Here is a 17751-nt window from a genome sequence, read left to right on the forward strand (position 1 = left end):
TAAAACGTCTATTACTTTTGTGTCTATGTAAGACATCTAATACTTTTGTGTCTATTTAAGACGTCTAACACTTTTGTATCTATGTAAGACATCTAACACTTTTGTGTCTATGTATAACTATTACTTTTGTGTCTATGTAAGACATCTATGAGTTTTGTATTTTTGTAACACATCTATTACTTCTGCGTCCATGTAAGACATCTACTAGTTTTGTATCTACAGTTGTGATCAAAATTATTCAACCCCCACACCATTTTGGTGTTTTAGCAAGTTGGACATTTATTCCGTATTTTGTTTATAGTCATATCAAATAAAGATGTGTCAAATAGACAAATGCTACTTAAATTGTAACACTGTATTTTACAAAAAAACAAAAAAGGACATTTTTCTTAATATGTCATTGACAAAATGATTCAACCCCTTGAAGATCATAACTCTTAAGAACAGAATTTGAATAAGGTCTTTTCAATCAGGTGTTGAAAACACCTGTAGATGTGATTAGAACCATAACGAGCAACAATTAAACTGATTGAAAAAGACTGTGACGCTCAGCTTCTTGTAGATGGTCAATGGTGTATTTGCAACATGGTGAAGTCCAGGGAGTGGTCAAAGAAGTCAAGAGAGGAGGTCATTTCTCTTCATAAGAAAGGATATGGATAGAAGAAAATAGCAAAGACATTACACATTCCAAGAGACAAAGTTGGGAGCATAATTCGCAAGTTTAAAGCTAAAGGAACAGTGGAAACACTACCTGGGCGTGGTAGAAAGAGGATGCTGTGTGCGTACAGTGGTGAAAAACAACAGGACATTGCAGAAGGGGGAAGGCAGGTTTTGTCCCCGACAATAAGGTGCGCACTAGGAGATGAAGGCCTCCATGCCAGAACTCCCAGGCGCAACCCACTTCTGACTACCAGGCACAAGAAAATAGACTCGAGTATGCCAAAAATCATCTGGACAAACCCCAAAGGTTTTGGGAAACTGTTCTATGGAGTGATGAGACAAAACTGGAACTCTTTGGGTCTATGAATCAACGTTATGTCTGGAGGAGAAAAAAATGAAGCTTACAAAGAGAAGAACACCCCGCCTACTGTTAAGCAAGGTGGGGGGTCAATCATGCTCTGGGGCTGTTTCTCTGCCTCAGGTACCGGGAATCTCCAGCACGTTCAAGGCATTATGAATTCTATTTCCTAGCAGGATATATTAGCTGCAAATGTCATGAAGTCAGTGAGGAACTGAGGCTTGGGAGACGTTGGACCTTCCAACAGGACCAGGATCCCAAGCATACCTCCAAATCAACATCAGAAGAAGGGCTGGAAGACTCTGGAGTGGCCTTCACAGTCGCCAGACCTAAATCCTCTAGAAAACCTGAGGTGGGACTTGAAGAAGGCAGTTGCAGAACACAAGCCCAAGAATATGAATGAACTGGAGGCCTTTGCCCAAGAGGAATGGGCTAAAATACTGTAGATGCTTGCAAGAAGCTTATGTATCACCTTTGAAGGATGTCATTACTGTTCTACTAAGTACTAAAGATGCATGGAACTAGGGGCTTGAAGCATTTTGTCAATGAGATATTAAGAAAAATGTCCTTCTTTGGTATTTTGTAAAATACAGTGTTACAATTTAAGTTGCATTTGTCTATTTGACACATCTTTATTTGATATGACTATAAACAAAATACGGAATAAATGTCCAACTTGCTAAAACACCAAAAGTGTGTGGGGGTTGAATAATTTTGATCACAACTGTATGTAAAAAATCTATTACTTTTGTGTCTATGTAAGACATCTACTAGTTTTGTATCTATGTAAGACATCTATTACTTTTGTATCTATGTAAGACATTTATTAGTACGTAAAGTTAGCATGTAGCTCACATATCTTTGCTAGTGTTGCTAATGTGTGTGTCCTCCTATCCCACTCCCTAATATTACATAGTTGTATGTGATACATGACATCTATTACATTGGGCAAGTGCACAGTGACTGTGTATATGTCAAAAGTACACAATAGTACTTCTTGGTGACACACACTGTCAGCTCATTAACCTTACAGCTACATGCGCACGCACACGCACACACACACACACACACACACACACACACACACACACACACAGAAAGCAGCAGCATGAAGTGCACATGTCCATCTCACCTTCTTGTGGCTCTTGAGGACGGAGGGCGTGACGAAGGCCTTCTCACACAGGTCACACTTGTACTTCTTGTGGCCGTCGTGCACCACTTGGATGTGCACGTTGAGCGTGTCCTTCCGCTTGAAGGTGGCGTTGCACTGGTCACACTTGAAGGTCCTCTCGCCTGCACGCACACAAACACACACACACACACACACACACACACACACACACACACACACACACACACACAGGTTAGCATTTGGAATGGGGACCAAGTTGTTGATCATGACTTGTGGGGACCACCCTTTCACACACACACACACACACACACACACACACACACACACACACACACACAGGTTAGCATTTGGAATGGGGACCAAGTTGTTGATCATGACTTGTGGGGACCACCCTTTCACACACACACACACACACACACACACACACACACACACACACACACACACACACACAGGTTATCATTTGGAATGGGGACCAAGTTGTTGATCATGACTTGTGAAGACCACCCTTTTACACACACACACACACACACACACACACACACACACTGGTTATCATTTGGAATGGGTACCAAGTTGTTGATCATGACTTGTGGGGACCACCCTTTCACACACACACACACACACACACACACACACACACACACACACACACACACACACAGGTTATCATTTGGAATGGGGACCAAGTTGTTGATCATGACTTGTGAAGACCACCCTTTTACACACACACACACACACACTGGTTATCATTTGGAATGGGTACCAAGTTGTTGATCATGACTTGTGGGGACCACCCTTTCACACACACACACACACACACACACACACACACACACACACACACACACACACACACACACAGGTTATCATTTGGAATGGGTACCAAGTTGTTGATCATGACTTGTGGAGACCACCTTTTCTACAGGTTGTGGAGGCATAAAGAAAACAAGGTAAAATGGCCACTGCCCAGTTAGCTCATACATGTCTTCAAATCTCTGGATTGATGAAGTAATGTGCTGATCAATCTTACTGGGGACCCTGAGGGAAAAAGAGTTAATATGGTTCATGCGGACCAAATTTAAATAATGTCACATAGCTAACACAAATTTGTACGTGACTACTGAGGACCATTTAAAAGAGAGAGTGCAGTACCAGCTACAGCCCGATGAGGGGCCTGCTGTTTAAAGGTCCCCTAAAGGTGACTGTGTAAACAGAGCAATGTCCCCATTATGTAAGCACTGCCAGAACACACAATCACACACGTGTGTCAGGTCATGGTTGTGTTGACAGGACACCTCACTGGAAGACAGCACTTGTCGCCATTGTACGCAGATGATTGCATTTCCACTTCCTGTACGTGTGTGTGTGTGTGTTCCATCCAGGCATATTAATAACCTCCAAAGGATGTTTCCTGGCGCCTGAATGGGGAGTTGAGGTGCTTTAGTCTGTCAGTCCACACATTAGTACAGCAGCAAATAACCACCAAGGTCAACATCCAGGATGGATGCCTCACTAAAGGTTTAACGTTGGCCCCGCGCCAAGAAGATAAACACAATGAATGCATCCGTCAATTACCATGTCATCAAATACCAGCCTGGAGAGAGAGAGAGTGGAGGAGAGGGCCAAGTTAAGTTTCAGTTTCGATCCCTGCCAAGTAGGCCACTCAGGATAGTTGTACGTCAGGAAGGACGGAGGTCTCACTCTATTTAACTTCTCGCTCCATTACAATCTTTGTTTGGGGGAAAAAAGGGAGGGGGAAAAAAAACACAAAAGGGAGGGGAAAAAAACAACTTTGTTTTGGCAGAGATGAGAGCGTGGCAACATGCTGACAGTGCAGAGATGCTCTCCAGTGAGAAGTTGCACCGAGTAAGAAACATTACAAAGATAAATGTCCCCTGGTGGCAATTTTGTGTCTTAAAAGGGAATGGCAATATGAGCCCATCAACACCAACAACCAACCAGAATGATAACAAAAAGACAACGCCTGACCTTAGATGCACTTTAAGATGTTCAATATTTAGTCAAGTTCAATTTTTGCTTACAGAAATGACTCCATTTTGTTTTTTTTAAATTAATAATAACAAAGTAATAGTAAACAACTTGTCAGGTTGTTACTGACACTCTGCTCTTGTTTTCCTGTGTTTGGTACTTTCACTTCCTGTCCACTGCGCTGATTTCTAGTTTCTACTTCCTGTGTTTGGTGCTTCACTTCCTGTCCTGGTGCTCTTATTTCTACTTTCTACTTCCTGTGTTTGGTACTTCACTTCATGTCTAGTGCTCTTATTTCTACTTTCTACTTCCTGTGCTTGGTAATTCCATTTCCTGACCAGTGGTCTTATTTCAACTTTCTACTTCCTGTGTTTGGTACTTTCACTTCCTATCCAGTGCTGTTATTTCCACCTTCTACTTATTGTGCTAGGTACTTTCACTTCCTGTCCAGTGCTTTTATTTCTACTTTCAACTTCCTATGTTTGGTACTTTCACTTCCTGTCCAGTGCGCTTATTATTAGATTCTACTTCCTGTGTTGGGTACTTTCACATCCTGTACAGTGCTTTAATTTCTCCTATCTACTTCCTGTGTTTTGTACTTTCACTTCCTGTCCAGTGCTCTAATTTCTACTTTATACTTCCTGCGTTTGGTGTTTCACTCCCTGTCCAGTGCTTTTATTTCTAGTTCCTACTTCCTGTGTTTGGTGTTTCACTTCCTATCCAGTGCTGTTATTTCCACTTTCTACTTCTTGTGCTAGGTACTTTCACTTCCTGTCCAGTGCTGTTATTTCTACTTTCGAATTCTTATGTTTGGTACTTTCACTTCCTGTCCAGTGCGCTTATTATTATATTCTACTTCCTGTGTTGAGTACTTTCACATCCTGTACAGTGCTTTTATTTCTCCTATCTACTTCCTGTGTTTTGTACTTTCACTTCCTGTCCAGTGCTCTAATTTCTACTTTATACTTCCTGCGTGTGGTGTTTCACTCCCTGTCAAGTGCTTTTATTTCTAGTTCCTACTTCCTGTGTTTGGTGTTTCACTTCCTGTCCAGTGCTGTTATTTCTCGTTTTCTACTTCCTCTATTTGGTACTTTCACTTCCTGTCCAGTGCTCTTATTTCTACATTCTACTTCCTGTGCGTGGTACTTTCACTTTTTATCTAGTGCTCTTGTTTTTACTTTCTACTTCCTGTGTTTGGTACTTTCACTTCATGTCTAGTGCTCTAATTTGTACTTTCTACTTCCTGTGCTTGGTACTTCCATTTCCTGACCAGTGGTCTTATTTTAACGTTCTACTGCCTGTGTTTGGTACTTTCACTTCCTGTCCAGTGCTCTTATTTCTACTTTCTATGTACTATGTTCGGTGTTTCACTTCCTGTCCTGGTGCTCTTATTTCTACTTTCTTTTTTCTGTGTTTGGTGTTTCACTTCCTGTCCTGGTGCTCTTATTTTGTCAGTGTTTCCTGTGTGCTCTCTGTGTTTTGAAGCACCTTCACCTTGTTTCCTATGTCTTGTCAGCACACCTGAGTCTCACAACTGACTTCTACTTACTTCCACCTGGCAATTATGTTTTTTCAGAAAAGGTTGCAGGCCAACTGCCAAAATCCCTCGACATGTTAGAGAGGGTGGAACATGAAGCTCACTAGTACTGTTCCTGTTCCTACTTCAAACCCAAACTGTTCCAGTGGACCTGCAGTCACTTTAGAACTGAAGAATGTGGGAGGACTCTTCTGACTTCTAGTTTCTTTGAAATGTTGGATGAGTAACAGACCACACAATCATCTATAAAACGGAGAGGAGGGAGGGGTCCCTCAGGACTTTAAACCAGACCCAGGCAACCACCGTCTCAGTTCTCAGGTGCACCTCCAGAGTGCTGGAAAAAACAGCTGGCAGGTTATCTAACTGTTAGCATGCTAAATGTTCTTGCAAATGTTGGAACCGTTTATCCCAGAGTCATATAACTTGGTAAATGACGCATGCTAATTTTTAGCATGCTAACATTAACATGCTAACTTTTTTTTGCAAATGTTGCAACCGTCTACACCAGAGTCATATAACTTGGCAGATGACACATGCTAACTGTTAGCATGCTAACCTTTTTTTTTTTGGCAAAATTTGCAACATGACATACTGACAGTTAGCATGCTAATGTAAGCATACTTACATTATTATGCTAAAAATGTTTTGCAAATGTTGCGACCGTTTACCCCAGTCATATAACTTGGTGGACGACACATGCTAACTGTTAGCCTGCTAACCTTTTTTTTGGCAAATTTTGCAACCGTTTACCCCAAAGTCCTATAACTTGGTAGATGACACATGCTAACTGTAAGCATGTTAACGTTAGCAATGTTGACATTAACATGCTACATTTTTTTGCAAATGTTGCAACCGTTTGCCCCAGAGTTGTATAACTTGGTAGACAACACATGCTAACTGTTAGCATGCTAACATTTTTTTTTTTTGAGAAAATTTGCAACCGTTTACCCCAGAGTCATATAACTTGGTAGATGACACATGCTAACTGTTAGCATGCTAACCTTTTTTTTTGGCAAAATTTGCAACATGACATACTGACAGTTAGCATGCTAATGTAAGCATATTTACATTATTATGCTAAAAATTTTTTGCAAATGTTGCGACCGTTTACCCCAGTCATATAACTTGGTGGACGACACATGCTAACTGTTAGCCTGCTAACCTTTTTTTTGGCAAATTTTGCAACCGTTTACCCCAAAGTTCTATAACTTGGTAGATGACACATGCTAACTGTAAGCATGTTAACGTTAGCAATGTTGACATTAACATGCTACATTTTTTTGCAAATGTTGCAACCGTTTGCCCCAGAGTTGTATAACTTGGTAGACAACACATGCTGTTAGCATGCTAACATTTTTTTTTTTTCAGAAAATTTGCAACCGTTTACCCCAGAGTCATAACTTGGTAGATGACACATGCTAACTGTTAGCATGCTAACCTTTTTTTTTGGCAAAATTTGCAACATGACATACTGACAGCATGCTAATGTAAGCATACTTACATTATTATGCTAAAAAATTTTTGCAAATGTTGCGACCGTTTACCCCAGTCATATAACTTGGTGGACGACACATGCTAACTGTTAGCCTGCTAACCTTTTTTTTGGCAAATTTTGCAACCGTTTACCCCAAAGTCCTATAACTTGGTAGATGACACATGCCAACTGTAAGCATGTTAACGTTAGCAATGTTGACATTAACATGCTACATTTTTTTGCAAATGTTGCAACCGTTTGCCCCAGAGTTGTATAACTTGGTAGACAACACATGCTAACTGTTAGCATGCTAACCTTTTTTTTTTTTAGAACATTTGCAACCGTTTACCCCAGCGTCGTATAACTTGGTAGATGACACATGCTAACTGTAAGCATATAATAGAATAGAAAGTACTTTATTGATCCCTGGGGGAAATTCAGCCCCACAATTCACTCACAATAGACAATAATGCCAACGTAAGCAATGTTAACATTAACATGCTAACCTTTTTTTGAAAATTTTGCAACCGTTTATCCCAGAGTCATATAACTTGGTAGTTGACACATGCTAACTGTAGGCATGTTAACGTAAGCAATGTCAACATTAAAATGCTACATTTTTTTACAGATGTTGCAACCGTTTACCGCAGAGTCATATAACTTGGTATACAACACATGCTAACTGTTAGCATGCTAACCTTTTTTTTGGGCAAATTTGCAACCGTTTACCTCAGAGTCATATACCTTAGTACATGACCCATGCTAACTGTTAGCATGCGAATCTTCTTTTTTTGCAAATGTTGCGACCGTTTACCCCAGAGTCATATGACTTGGTAGCTGACACATGCTAACGTTAGCATGTTAACGTTAGCATGCTAAATTTTTAGGGCAAATTTTGCAACCCTTTACCCCGGAATCATAAAACTTGGTAGATAACACATGCTACCTGTTAGCATGTTAATGGCAGTATGCTAACCTTTTTATAGCAAATTTTGCGAAACCCATTACCCCAGAGTCATATAACTTGGTAGATGACACATGCTAACTGTTCGCATGTTAACATTAGCATGCTAAACTTTTTATGGCAAATTTTGCAACCCTTTACCCCGGAGTCATAACTTGGTAGATGGCACATGGTAACTGTTAGCATTTTAACATTAGCACGCTAACTTTTTAGGGCAAATTTTGCAACCCTTTACCCCGGAGTCATACAACTTGGTAAATAACACATGCTACCTGTTAGCATGTTAATGGCAGTATGCTAACCTTTTTATAGCAAATTTTGCGAAACCCATTACCCCAGTCATATAACTTGGTAGATGACACATGCTAACTGTTCGCATGTTAACATTAGCATGCTAAACGTTTTATGGCAAATTTTGCAACCCTTTACCCCAGAGTCATAACTTGGTAGATGGCACATGGTAACTGTTAGCATGTTAACATTAGCATGCTAACTTTTTAGGGCAAATTTTGCAACCCTTTACCCCACAGTCATAAAACTTGGTAGATAACACATGCTAGCTGTTAGCATGTTAATGGCAGCATGCTAACCTTTTTATGGCAAATTTTGCAACCCTTTACCCCAGAGTCATATAACTTGGTAGATGACACATGCTAACTGTTCGCATGCTAACCTTTTTATGGCAAATTTTGCAACCCATTGCCCCAGAATCATATAACTTGGTAGATGACACATGCTAACTGTTAGCATGTCAACGTTAGCATGCTAACCTTCTTATGGCAAATTTTGCAACCCTTTACCCCAGAGTCATAGAACTTTTTAGACGACACATGCTAACTGTTAGCATACTAACCGTTTTCTGGGCAAAATTCGCAACCGTTAACCCCAAAGTCATATAACTTGGTACGTGACACATTAACATGCTAACGTTACCATTTCAGCCGGGCTTGCGTATATAGGCGGCTCCAATATCGCATATTCTCCTTTTTTTTCATCAATTTGACCACACTTTCCAGTATTATTTTCAGCCAGGTTAGTCGTTCACTAAATCGGAGATGTCCAGAGTGTCGCCCAGGTGATAAAATAAAATTAGTTTACACGAGAGATAAATAATTTTATATTTTTTTTGGGACCTATAAGAAAAAATCTTACATATTTTAATTAGGACTCATTTTGATTAATCACATAATACTTTTGCATTGATCACAAACACCAGTACTTGTATTTGCTGAACATGTTGTTCCATTGTAGTACTGCAGTATGTGTACTATGTAGTTGGTGCAGCTTACTGTTGTGAATGAGTAGGTGGCGCTGTAGAGAGAAGGGCGTGCGAAAGAGAGCCTTGCATTCCTCGCACTGGAAGGGTCTCTCCTCTGAGTGTGTCTGCAGAGACAACATGTGATTGAGAGATGAATATTAAATGGAAGTAAACATCTGGACAAGAATTGAAGTTGTCTTTTTACATTATTTTGTAGAAGAGGTGGGAGCAGTAGTGACATAATGTTTGATGTTGTGTTTTATTTAGCAGCAAACACCTTTATTACGTGTCTAAGGACTGGAGTTACTGCATAAACAGGAACATGGTTTTACTCACGCTCAGCAATTGTCAAGTAAAATAAGAAAAAATTATAATTTCAAAGTTCAAAAATAATTTTCTTCTATTAAAAAAAGATTCAAAAGAATAAAAAGTAATTTCTGCAAGTAAAAAAAAAAAATTCCCAAGTACAATAGCAATTTTCAGCAGGTAAGAAAAATGATTTCAAAGTATAAAAAATAATTTCTTTAATTAAAATGAAATATTTGTGAGTAATAAAAAAGTTTTTCAATTTAAAAAACAATTAACAAGTATAAAAACATCCATCACATCCCATACATTTTTTACCGCTTGTCCCAACAATAAATAATAATTTCTTCGATTAAAAAAACTATTTGTGAGTAAAAACAACAATTTTGTTCTATTTAAAAAAGACTTACAAGTATAAAAAGTCAAAATAATCTTGAATTAAAAAAAGATTCCCAAGTATAAAAACTATTTTCTGCAGGTAAAAAAAAAAACATTTGCAAGTACAGAGTATAAAAAAAATAATGTCTTCAATTAAAAACAAATATTTGTGAGTTTAACATTTTTTTTTCAATTAACAAAAAAGTTTTGCAAGTATAAAATCATACATCCCATCCCATTCATTTTCTACCGCTTGTCCTAACAATAAAAAATAATTTATTCAATTAAAAAAAAATGTCTGGGTAAAAAAAAATGTTTTTAATTAAAAAAAGAAAAAGTAAAAATCTTCAATTAAAAAAAATTTGCAAGTATATAAACTATTTTCTGCAGGTAAAACATTTTTGGGGAAGTATAAAAACTATTAAACTATTAAAACAAAATATTTGTGATTAAAAAAAAGCACATTTGTTCAATTGAAAAAATGATTTGCAAATAATTAAAAAAAAGTTTTTCAATTAAAAAAAATGATTCGCTAGTAAAAAAAAAACTATTTTATGCAGGTAAAAAAAATTAATGAGAAAGGATAAAAAATATTTTATTCAATTAAAAAAAACAGAGTTAAAAAAAGGTTATTCAATTTAAAAAAGTAAAAAACGATTTTGTTCAAATAAAAAAAGACTTACAAGTATAAAAAGTCAAAATAATCTTAAATCAACAAAAGATTCCCAAGTATAAAAAAAAAACTTTCTCCAGGTTAGAAAAAATGATTTTAAAGTATAAAAAAATTATTTCTTTCATTAAAAATAAATATTTGTAAGTAAAAAAAAAAAAAATTCAACTAAAAATTAAACAATTCGCATGTATAAAAACATCCAACCCATCCCATCCATTTTCTACCGCTTGTCCCAACAATAAAAAATTATTTCTTTAATTAAAAAAAATATTTGTGAGTAAAAAAACTATTTTGCTCGATTAAAAAGTCAACCTAATCTTGACTTAGAAAAAGATTTACAAGTATAAAAACAATTGTCCGCAGGTAAAAAAAACAACGATTTAAAAGTATAAAAAATGATTTCTTCAATTAAAAAAAACAATTTGTGAGTAAAAGAAATAGACATTTCTTCAATTTAAAAAAAACAATTGCAAGTAAAAAAAAAAGTTCAATTAAAATAAAACAATTGCAAGTATAAAAACTTTTTGGCAGGTAAAAAAAAATATTTGAAAGTATAATAAGTAATTTCTTCAATTAAAAAAAAAATTGTGAGTAAAAAAAAAAAATTTTGTTCAATTAAAAAAGGACTTAGACAAGTGGTTCTTAACCTGGGTTCGATCGAACCCTAGGGGTTCGGTGAATCGGCCTTAGGGGTTCGGCAGCAGTCAAGACACACCAGACTCATGAATTGATTAACGTGGACCCCGACTTAATTAAACAAGTTGAGAAACTTATTGGGGTGTTACCATTTAGTAGTCAATTGTACGGAATATGTACTGTACTGTGCAATCTACTAATAAAAGTCTCATTCAATCAATCAATCAAATAATCGTGTAAATAATAACGTCTCCCTATCGGTGTATCTGTACTGCAAAGTTTAAATTTGAATGACAATAAAAAAGGAAGTCTAAGTATTATGGATACCGCCAAATAATGTTCCCTCTAATTTTCACGTGTGTAATTTGTTGTGAGTTCATGCACTGTGTTGGTTTTGTTCTTTGAACAAGGTGATGTTCATGCACGGTTCATTTTGTGCACTAGTAAGTAAAACATAACTTTGTCTTGAATTTGAAAAAATAAAACAAAAAAAACAACAACTTTATTTTTCACTAAAGAAGGGTTATGTGAATGCGCATATGAAACTGGTGGGGTTAGGTACCTCCAACAAAGTTAAGGACCACTGACTTAGATGTTTAAAAAGTCAAAATAATCTTCAATTAAAAGAAGATTTGCAAGTATAAAAACAATTTCCTGCAGGTAAAAAAAAAATTAATTTAAAAGTATAAAAAAATAATTTCTTCAATTAAAAATAAATATTTGTGAGTAAAAAAAAAAAAAAGTTTTTCAACTAAAACAAAACAAAAACAATTCGCAAGTATAAAATCATCCATCCCATCCATTTTCTACCGCTTGTCCCAGCAATAAAAAATAATTTATTTAATTAAGAAAAATATTTGAGAGTAAAAAAACAATTTTGTTCAATTGAAAAGTCAAGATTATCTTGAATTAAAAAAAGATTTGCTAGTACAAAAACAATTTTCTGCAGGTAAAAAAAAACGATTTAAAAGTATAAAAAATTATTTCTTCAATTAAAAATAAATATTTGTGAGTAAAAAAAAAAAGTTTTTCAACTAAAACAAAACAAAAATAATTCGCAAGTATAAAAACATCCATCCCATCCATTTTCTACCGCTTGTCCCAGCAATAAAAAATTATTAATTTAATTAAGAAAAATATTTGAGAGTAAAAAAACAATTTTGTTCAATTAAAAAGTTAATATTATCTTGAATTAAAAAAAAGATTTGCTAGTACAAAAACAATTTTCTGCAGGTAAAAAAAACGATTTAAAAGTATAAAAAATTATTTCTTCAATTAAAAAAAACAATTTGTGAGTAAAAAAAAATACACATTTCTTCAATTTAAAAAAAAATTATTTGCGAGTACAAAAAAACATTTGCAAGTATAAAAACTATTTTTTGCAGGTATAAAAAATGATTTGAAAGTATGAAAAGTAATTTCTTCAATCAAAAAAAAAAAGATTTGAAAAAGGGTTTTTCAATTTAAAAAAAAAACTATTTCTGAGTAAAAAAAAGTATAAAAACATTCATCCCATCCATTTTCTACCGCTTGGTCCAACAATAAAAAATAATTTCTTCAATAAAGAAACTATTTGTGAGTAAAAAAAAAACAGTTTTTCAACTAAAACAAAATAAAAACAATTCGCAGGTATAAAAACATCCATCCCATCCATTTTCTACCGCTTGTCCCAGCAATAAAAAATTATTTATTTAATTAAGAAAAATATTTGAGAGTAAAAAAACAATTTTGTTCAATTAAAAAGTTAATATTATCTTGAATTAGAAAAAGATTTGATAGTACCAAAAACAATTTTCTGCAGGTAAAAAAAAATGATTTAAAAGTATAAAAATTATTTCTTCAATTAAAAAAAACAATTTGTGACAAAAAAAAATACACATTCTTTCAATTTTAAAAAAAATTATTTGCGAGTACAAAAAAAAACATTTACAAGTATAAAAACTATTTTTTGCAGGTATAAAAAAATGATTTGAAAGTAGGAAAAGTAATTTCTTCAATCAAAAAAAATGATTTGAAAAAGGGTTTTTCCAATTTAAAAAAAAAAACTATTTCTGAGTAAAAAAAAGTATAAAAACATTCATCCCATCCATTTTCTACCGCTTGGTCCAACAATAAAAAACTATTTCTTCAATAAAAAAACTATTTGTGAGTAAAAAAACTATTTTGTTCTATTAAAACAATACTAAGTATAAAAAGTCAAAATAATACACAATTTAAAAAAAAAGATTACGAAGTATATAAGCAATTTTCAGCAGGTCAAAAAAATATATTTGAAAGTATAAAAAATTATTTCTTCAATTAAAAAGAATTGAAGAGTAAAAAAAAATTGTTCAAAATTTTTCTGCAGGTAAAAAAAGTATTTGAAAGAAAAAAAAACTAATGTCTTCAAATAAAAAAACAATTTGTGGGTAAGAAAAAACAAAACCCATTTCTTCAATTTAAAAAAAAAAAGATTCGAAAGTATGAAAAGTAATTTCTTCAATCAAAAAAAAAAAGATTTGAAAAAGGGTTTTTCAATTTAAAAAAAAAAACTATTTCTGAGTAAAAAAAAGTATAAAAACATTCATCCCATCCATTTTCTACCGCTTGGTCCAACAATAAAAAATAATTTCTTCAATAAAAAAAATATTTGTGAGTAAAAAAAACTATTTTGTTCTATTAAAAAAATACTAAGTATAAAAGGTCAAAATAATATACAATTTAAAAAAAAAAGATTACGAAGTATATAAGCAATTTTCAGCAGGTCAAAAAAATATATTTGAAAGTATAAAAAATTATTTCTTCAATTAAAAAGAATTGAAGAGTAAAAAAAAATTGTTCAAAATGTTTCTGCAGGTAATAAAAAAGTATTTGAAAGTAAAAAAAACTAATGTCTTCAAATAAAAAAACAATTTGTGGGTAAAAAAAAAACAAAACCCATTTCTTCAATTTAAAAAAAAAAGATTTGAAAGTAAAAAAAAAGTTACTCAATTAAAAAAAAAGATTAGCAAGTATAAAAACTATTTTATGCATGTAAAAAAATATTTTGAAAGTATGAAAAATTATTTCTTCAGTTAAGAATATATATTTGTGAGTAAAAAAAAAAACAATCGCAAATATCCATTTTTTACCTCTTGTCCTAACAATAACAAAACAAATTTTTCAATTAAAATAACTATTTACGAGTAAAAAAAACAAACTATTTTGCTCAACTAAAAAAAGTATAAAAAGTTACAATTATCTTCAATTAAAAAAAAAATTGTAAGTATAAAACCAATTTTCTGCAGGTAAAAAAAATATTTTTTAAGAATAAAAACTAATGTCTTCAATTAAAAAAAATAATTTGAAAGTCTGAAAAAAATATTCAATTAAAATAACATTTGCAAGTATAAAAACTATTTCATGCAGGTAAAAAAAATATTTAAAAGTATTTTTAAAAAATTTCTTCAATAAAAAATAAATATTTGTGAGCAAAAAAAAAAAAAAAGTTTTTCAATTAAAAAAAAACAATTCGCAATTATAAAAACATCCATCCGATCCCATCCATTTTCTACCGCTTGTCCCAACAATAAAAAATAATTTCTTCAATAAAAAACTATTTGAAAAAAGACTTAAAAAGTAAAAATAATCTTCAATTAAAAAAAGATTTGCAAGTATAAAAACAATTTTCTGCAGGTAAAAAAAAATATTTGAAAGTAAAAAAAAACTAAAGCCTTCAATTAAAAAAAACATTTTTTTAGTAAAAAAAAAAAAATATACACATTTCTTCAATTTAAAAAAAAGAATTTGCAAGTAAAAAAAAAGTTATTAAATTAAAAAAACAATTCGCAATTATAAAAACTATTTTATGCATGTAAAAAAAAAATTTGAAAGTATTAAAAGTAATTTCTTCAATTAAAAAAAACTTAGTAAAATAAAAATTATTCAATTAAAGAAACAATTTGCATGCACAAAAACAATTGTGTTCAATTAAAAAAGACTTAAGTATAAAAAATCAAAATGATATTCTTCAATTAAAAAAAGACTTACAAGTATAAAAACACTATTCTTGAAATAAAAAGAGATTTACAGGTATAAAAGTAATTTATCAATATCCCAAAAAACATTTGCAAGAATAAAAACAATTTTCTGCAAGTAAAAAATCGATTCCCAAGTTAAATAAAAAAACTTAAAAAATGATAATTTTATTAAAAACACGAATAACAAGTATAAAAAATATCTTCTGCCATTTTATTTAGTACAACTCTTGACAGTAATATTCCAGTCAGCCAGAGCTACTATACATGTGTTAACTTACAGGTTTAGCTTTTCTCCAGTCTGCCATTTTACTCCCCACCCTGCTTCTTCTACTTTGCTATTTTTGGCGGACGGCGCAACCAACAGTCTCTGACTGCCTTAAACTGACTCAGCAGCACCCTTTGTGGTTGTGGAGTGTAAATGACATGTGCTGTGACTGCATTGTGCCCGGAGCTTTAACTTAAAGACATTTGTTTTTAGTACTTGCCAATCTTTTATTTACTTGAAAATTATTTATTTATTTATTTATTTTACCCCGCAGTTATATAACTTGGTAGATGACACATGCTAATTGTTAGCATGCTAACATAAGCATACTAACATTAACATGCTAACCTTTTTTTGCAAATGGTGTGACTGTTTAGCCCAGAGTCATATAACTTGGTAGATGACACATGCTGTTAGCATGCTAACCTTTTTTGTCAAATTTTACAACCGTTTACCCTAGTCATATAACTTAGTAGATGACACATGCTAACCTTTTTTTTGCAAATGTTACAACCGTTTACCTCGGAGTCATACAACTTGGTGGATGACACAATTGCTAATTGTTGTCATGCTAACATACGCTTGCTAACATTAAAATGCTAACATTTTTTTTGCAAATTTTACAATTGTTTACCCCAGAGCCATATAACTTGGTAGATGACACATTCTAACTGTTAGCATGCTAACTTATTTTTTTGGGCAAATTTTACAACCGTTTACCCCCGTCATAAAACTTAGTAGATGACATATGCTAACCTTTTTTTTGCAAATGTTACAACCGTTTACCTCGGAGTCATACAACTTGGTGGATGACACAATTGCTAATTGTTATCATGCTAACATACGCTTGCTAACATTAAAATGCTAACATTTTTTTTGCAAATTTTACAATTGTTTACCCCAGAGTCATATAACTTGGTAGATGACACATTCTAACTGTTAGCATGCTAACTTATTTTTTGGGGCAAATTTTACAACCGTTTACCACAGAGTCATGGTGCTAAATGCTAAATTGTTTGCTACTTTTGCTAAAAGAGTCAAATTACTTGGTACGTGACACATGCTAACGTTAGCATGCTACTGCTAACATAATAATGTATATTCTCTTGTAAGTAAGAACATTTTTCTCACCTTCTTGTGGTTCTTGTAGACGTTCCTGTGGGCGAACTCCTTCCCGCACAGTTTGCACTTGTAGGGCTTGTCCTCGCTGTGGATGATCTTGTGGGCCGTCACCTGGTCCAGGCGCTTGAAGGAGCGGCTGCAGATCTCGCAGGTGTACGGCCGCTTCTCTGTCGTCATGGGAACGCAGCGCAGCAAGTGTCATGTGGGGGAGGGGGCGTGGCCGTCATGAGGAGGCCTGGTCTCACCTGAGTGTGTGATCATGTGACGCTTGAGTTGATTGGTGGAGATGAACTTCTTGTCGCAGGCGTGACACTCAAATATTTCATGGATCTGGGAGCAGAAATAGAGTAGACACAGTCCTGTTACCTGCAGTGTCTGTTCATGTTTTGTAATGTGCTAACATGTTATTAATATTTATGGCCTCTGGTCATACTCATGTTTGTCACCGTTCTATGCTAACAACTCACTCCTGTTATCTCCTTACACTGTTACTTTAAGTCATGTTACCCTTCACTCCTGTTACTTACTTATTGTTACCTTACACTCCTGTTGCTTTCGTTCTTGTTACTTTCACTCTTGTTACTTTCACTCCTGTTACTTACCTACACAGATACCTTACACTCATGTTACTTTCACTCATGTTACTTACACTCTGGATACTTTCATTCCTGTTAATCTAACTTCTGTTACTTTCTTCTCTTGTTACTGTCACTCCTTTTACTTTCACTTTTGTCACTGTTATTATTGTTACTTTCATTCTTGTTACACTCCTGTTTTTAACACTCCTGTTACTTTCACTCATGTTATTTTCACTCCTGTTAACCAGTCTGTTACTTTCACTCCAGTTACTTTCACTATTGATATTTTCATTCTTGTTACTTTCACTCTTGTCATTTCCACTGTTGTTACTTTCACTGTTGTTACTTTCATTATTGTTACTTTCACTCATTACTTTCTCTCCAGTTATTTTCATTCTTGTCATTTTCACGCCTGTTACT

General features: G+C 33.9%; 1 protein-coding gene across 1 annotated transcript in view; it reads right to left on the reverse strand.

Moving 5' to 3' along the window:
• prdm5 (PR domain containing 5) overlaps window positions 1-17751 on the reverse strand; it is a 97795-nt gene that overhangs the window by 52275 nt on the left and 27769 nt on the right. The window contains exons 9-12 of the mRNA XM_061888940.1: window positions 16999-17083; window positions 16763-16920; window positions 9407-9500; window positions 2151-2311 (exon numbers count right to left, since the gene is read on the reverse strand). Of these exons, the coding sequence (XP_061744924.1) occupies window positions 2151-2311; window positions 9407-9500; window positions 16763-16920; window positions 16999-17083 (498 nt within the window). The remainder of the gene's footprint in view (window positions 1-2150; window positions 2312-9406; window positions 9501-16762; window positions 16921-16998; window positions 17084-17751) is intronic.

The sequence above is a fragment of the Nerophis ophidion genome, linkage group LG26 (genome assembly GCF_033978795.1).
Source record: "Nerophis ophidion isolate RoL-2023_Sa linkage group LG26, RoL_Noph_v1.0, whole genome shotgun sequence".
Lineage (NCBI taxonomy): Eukaryota > Metazoa > Chordata > Actinopteri > Syngnathiformes > Syngnathidae > Nerophis > Nerophis ophidion.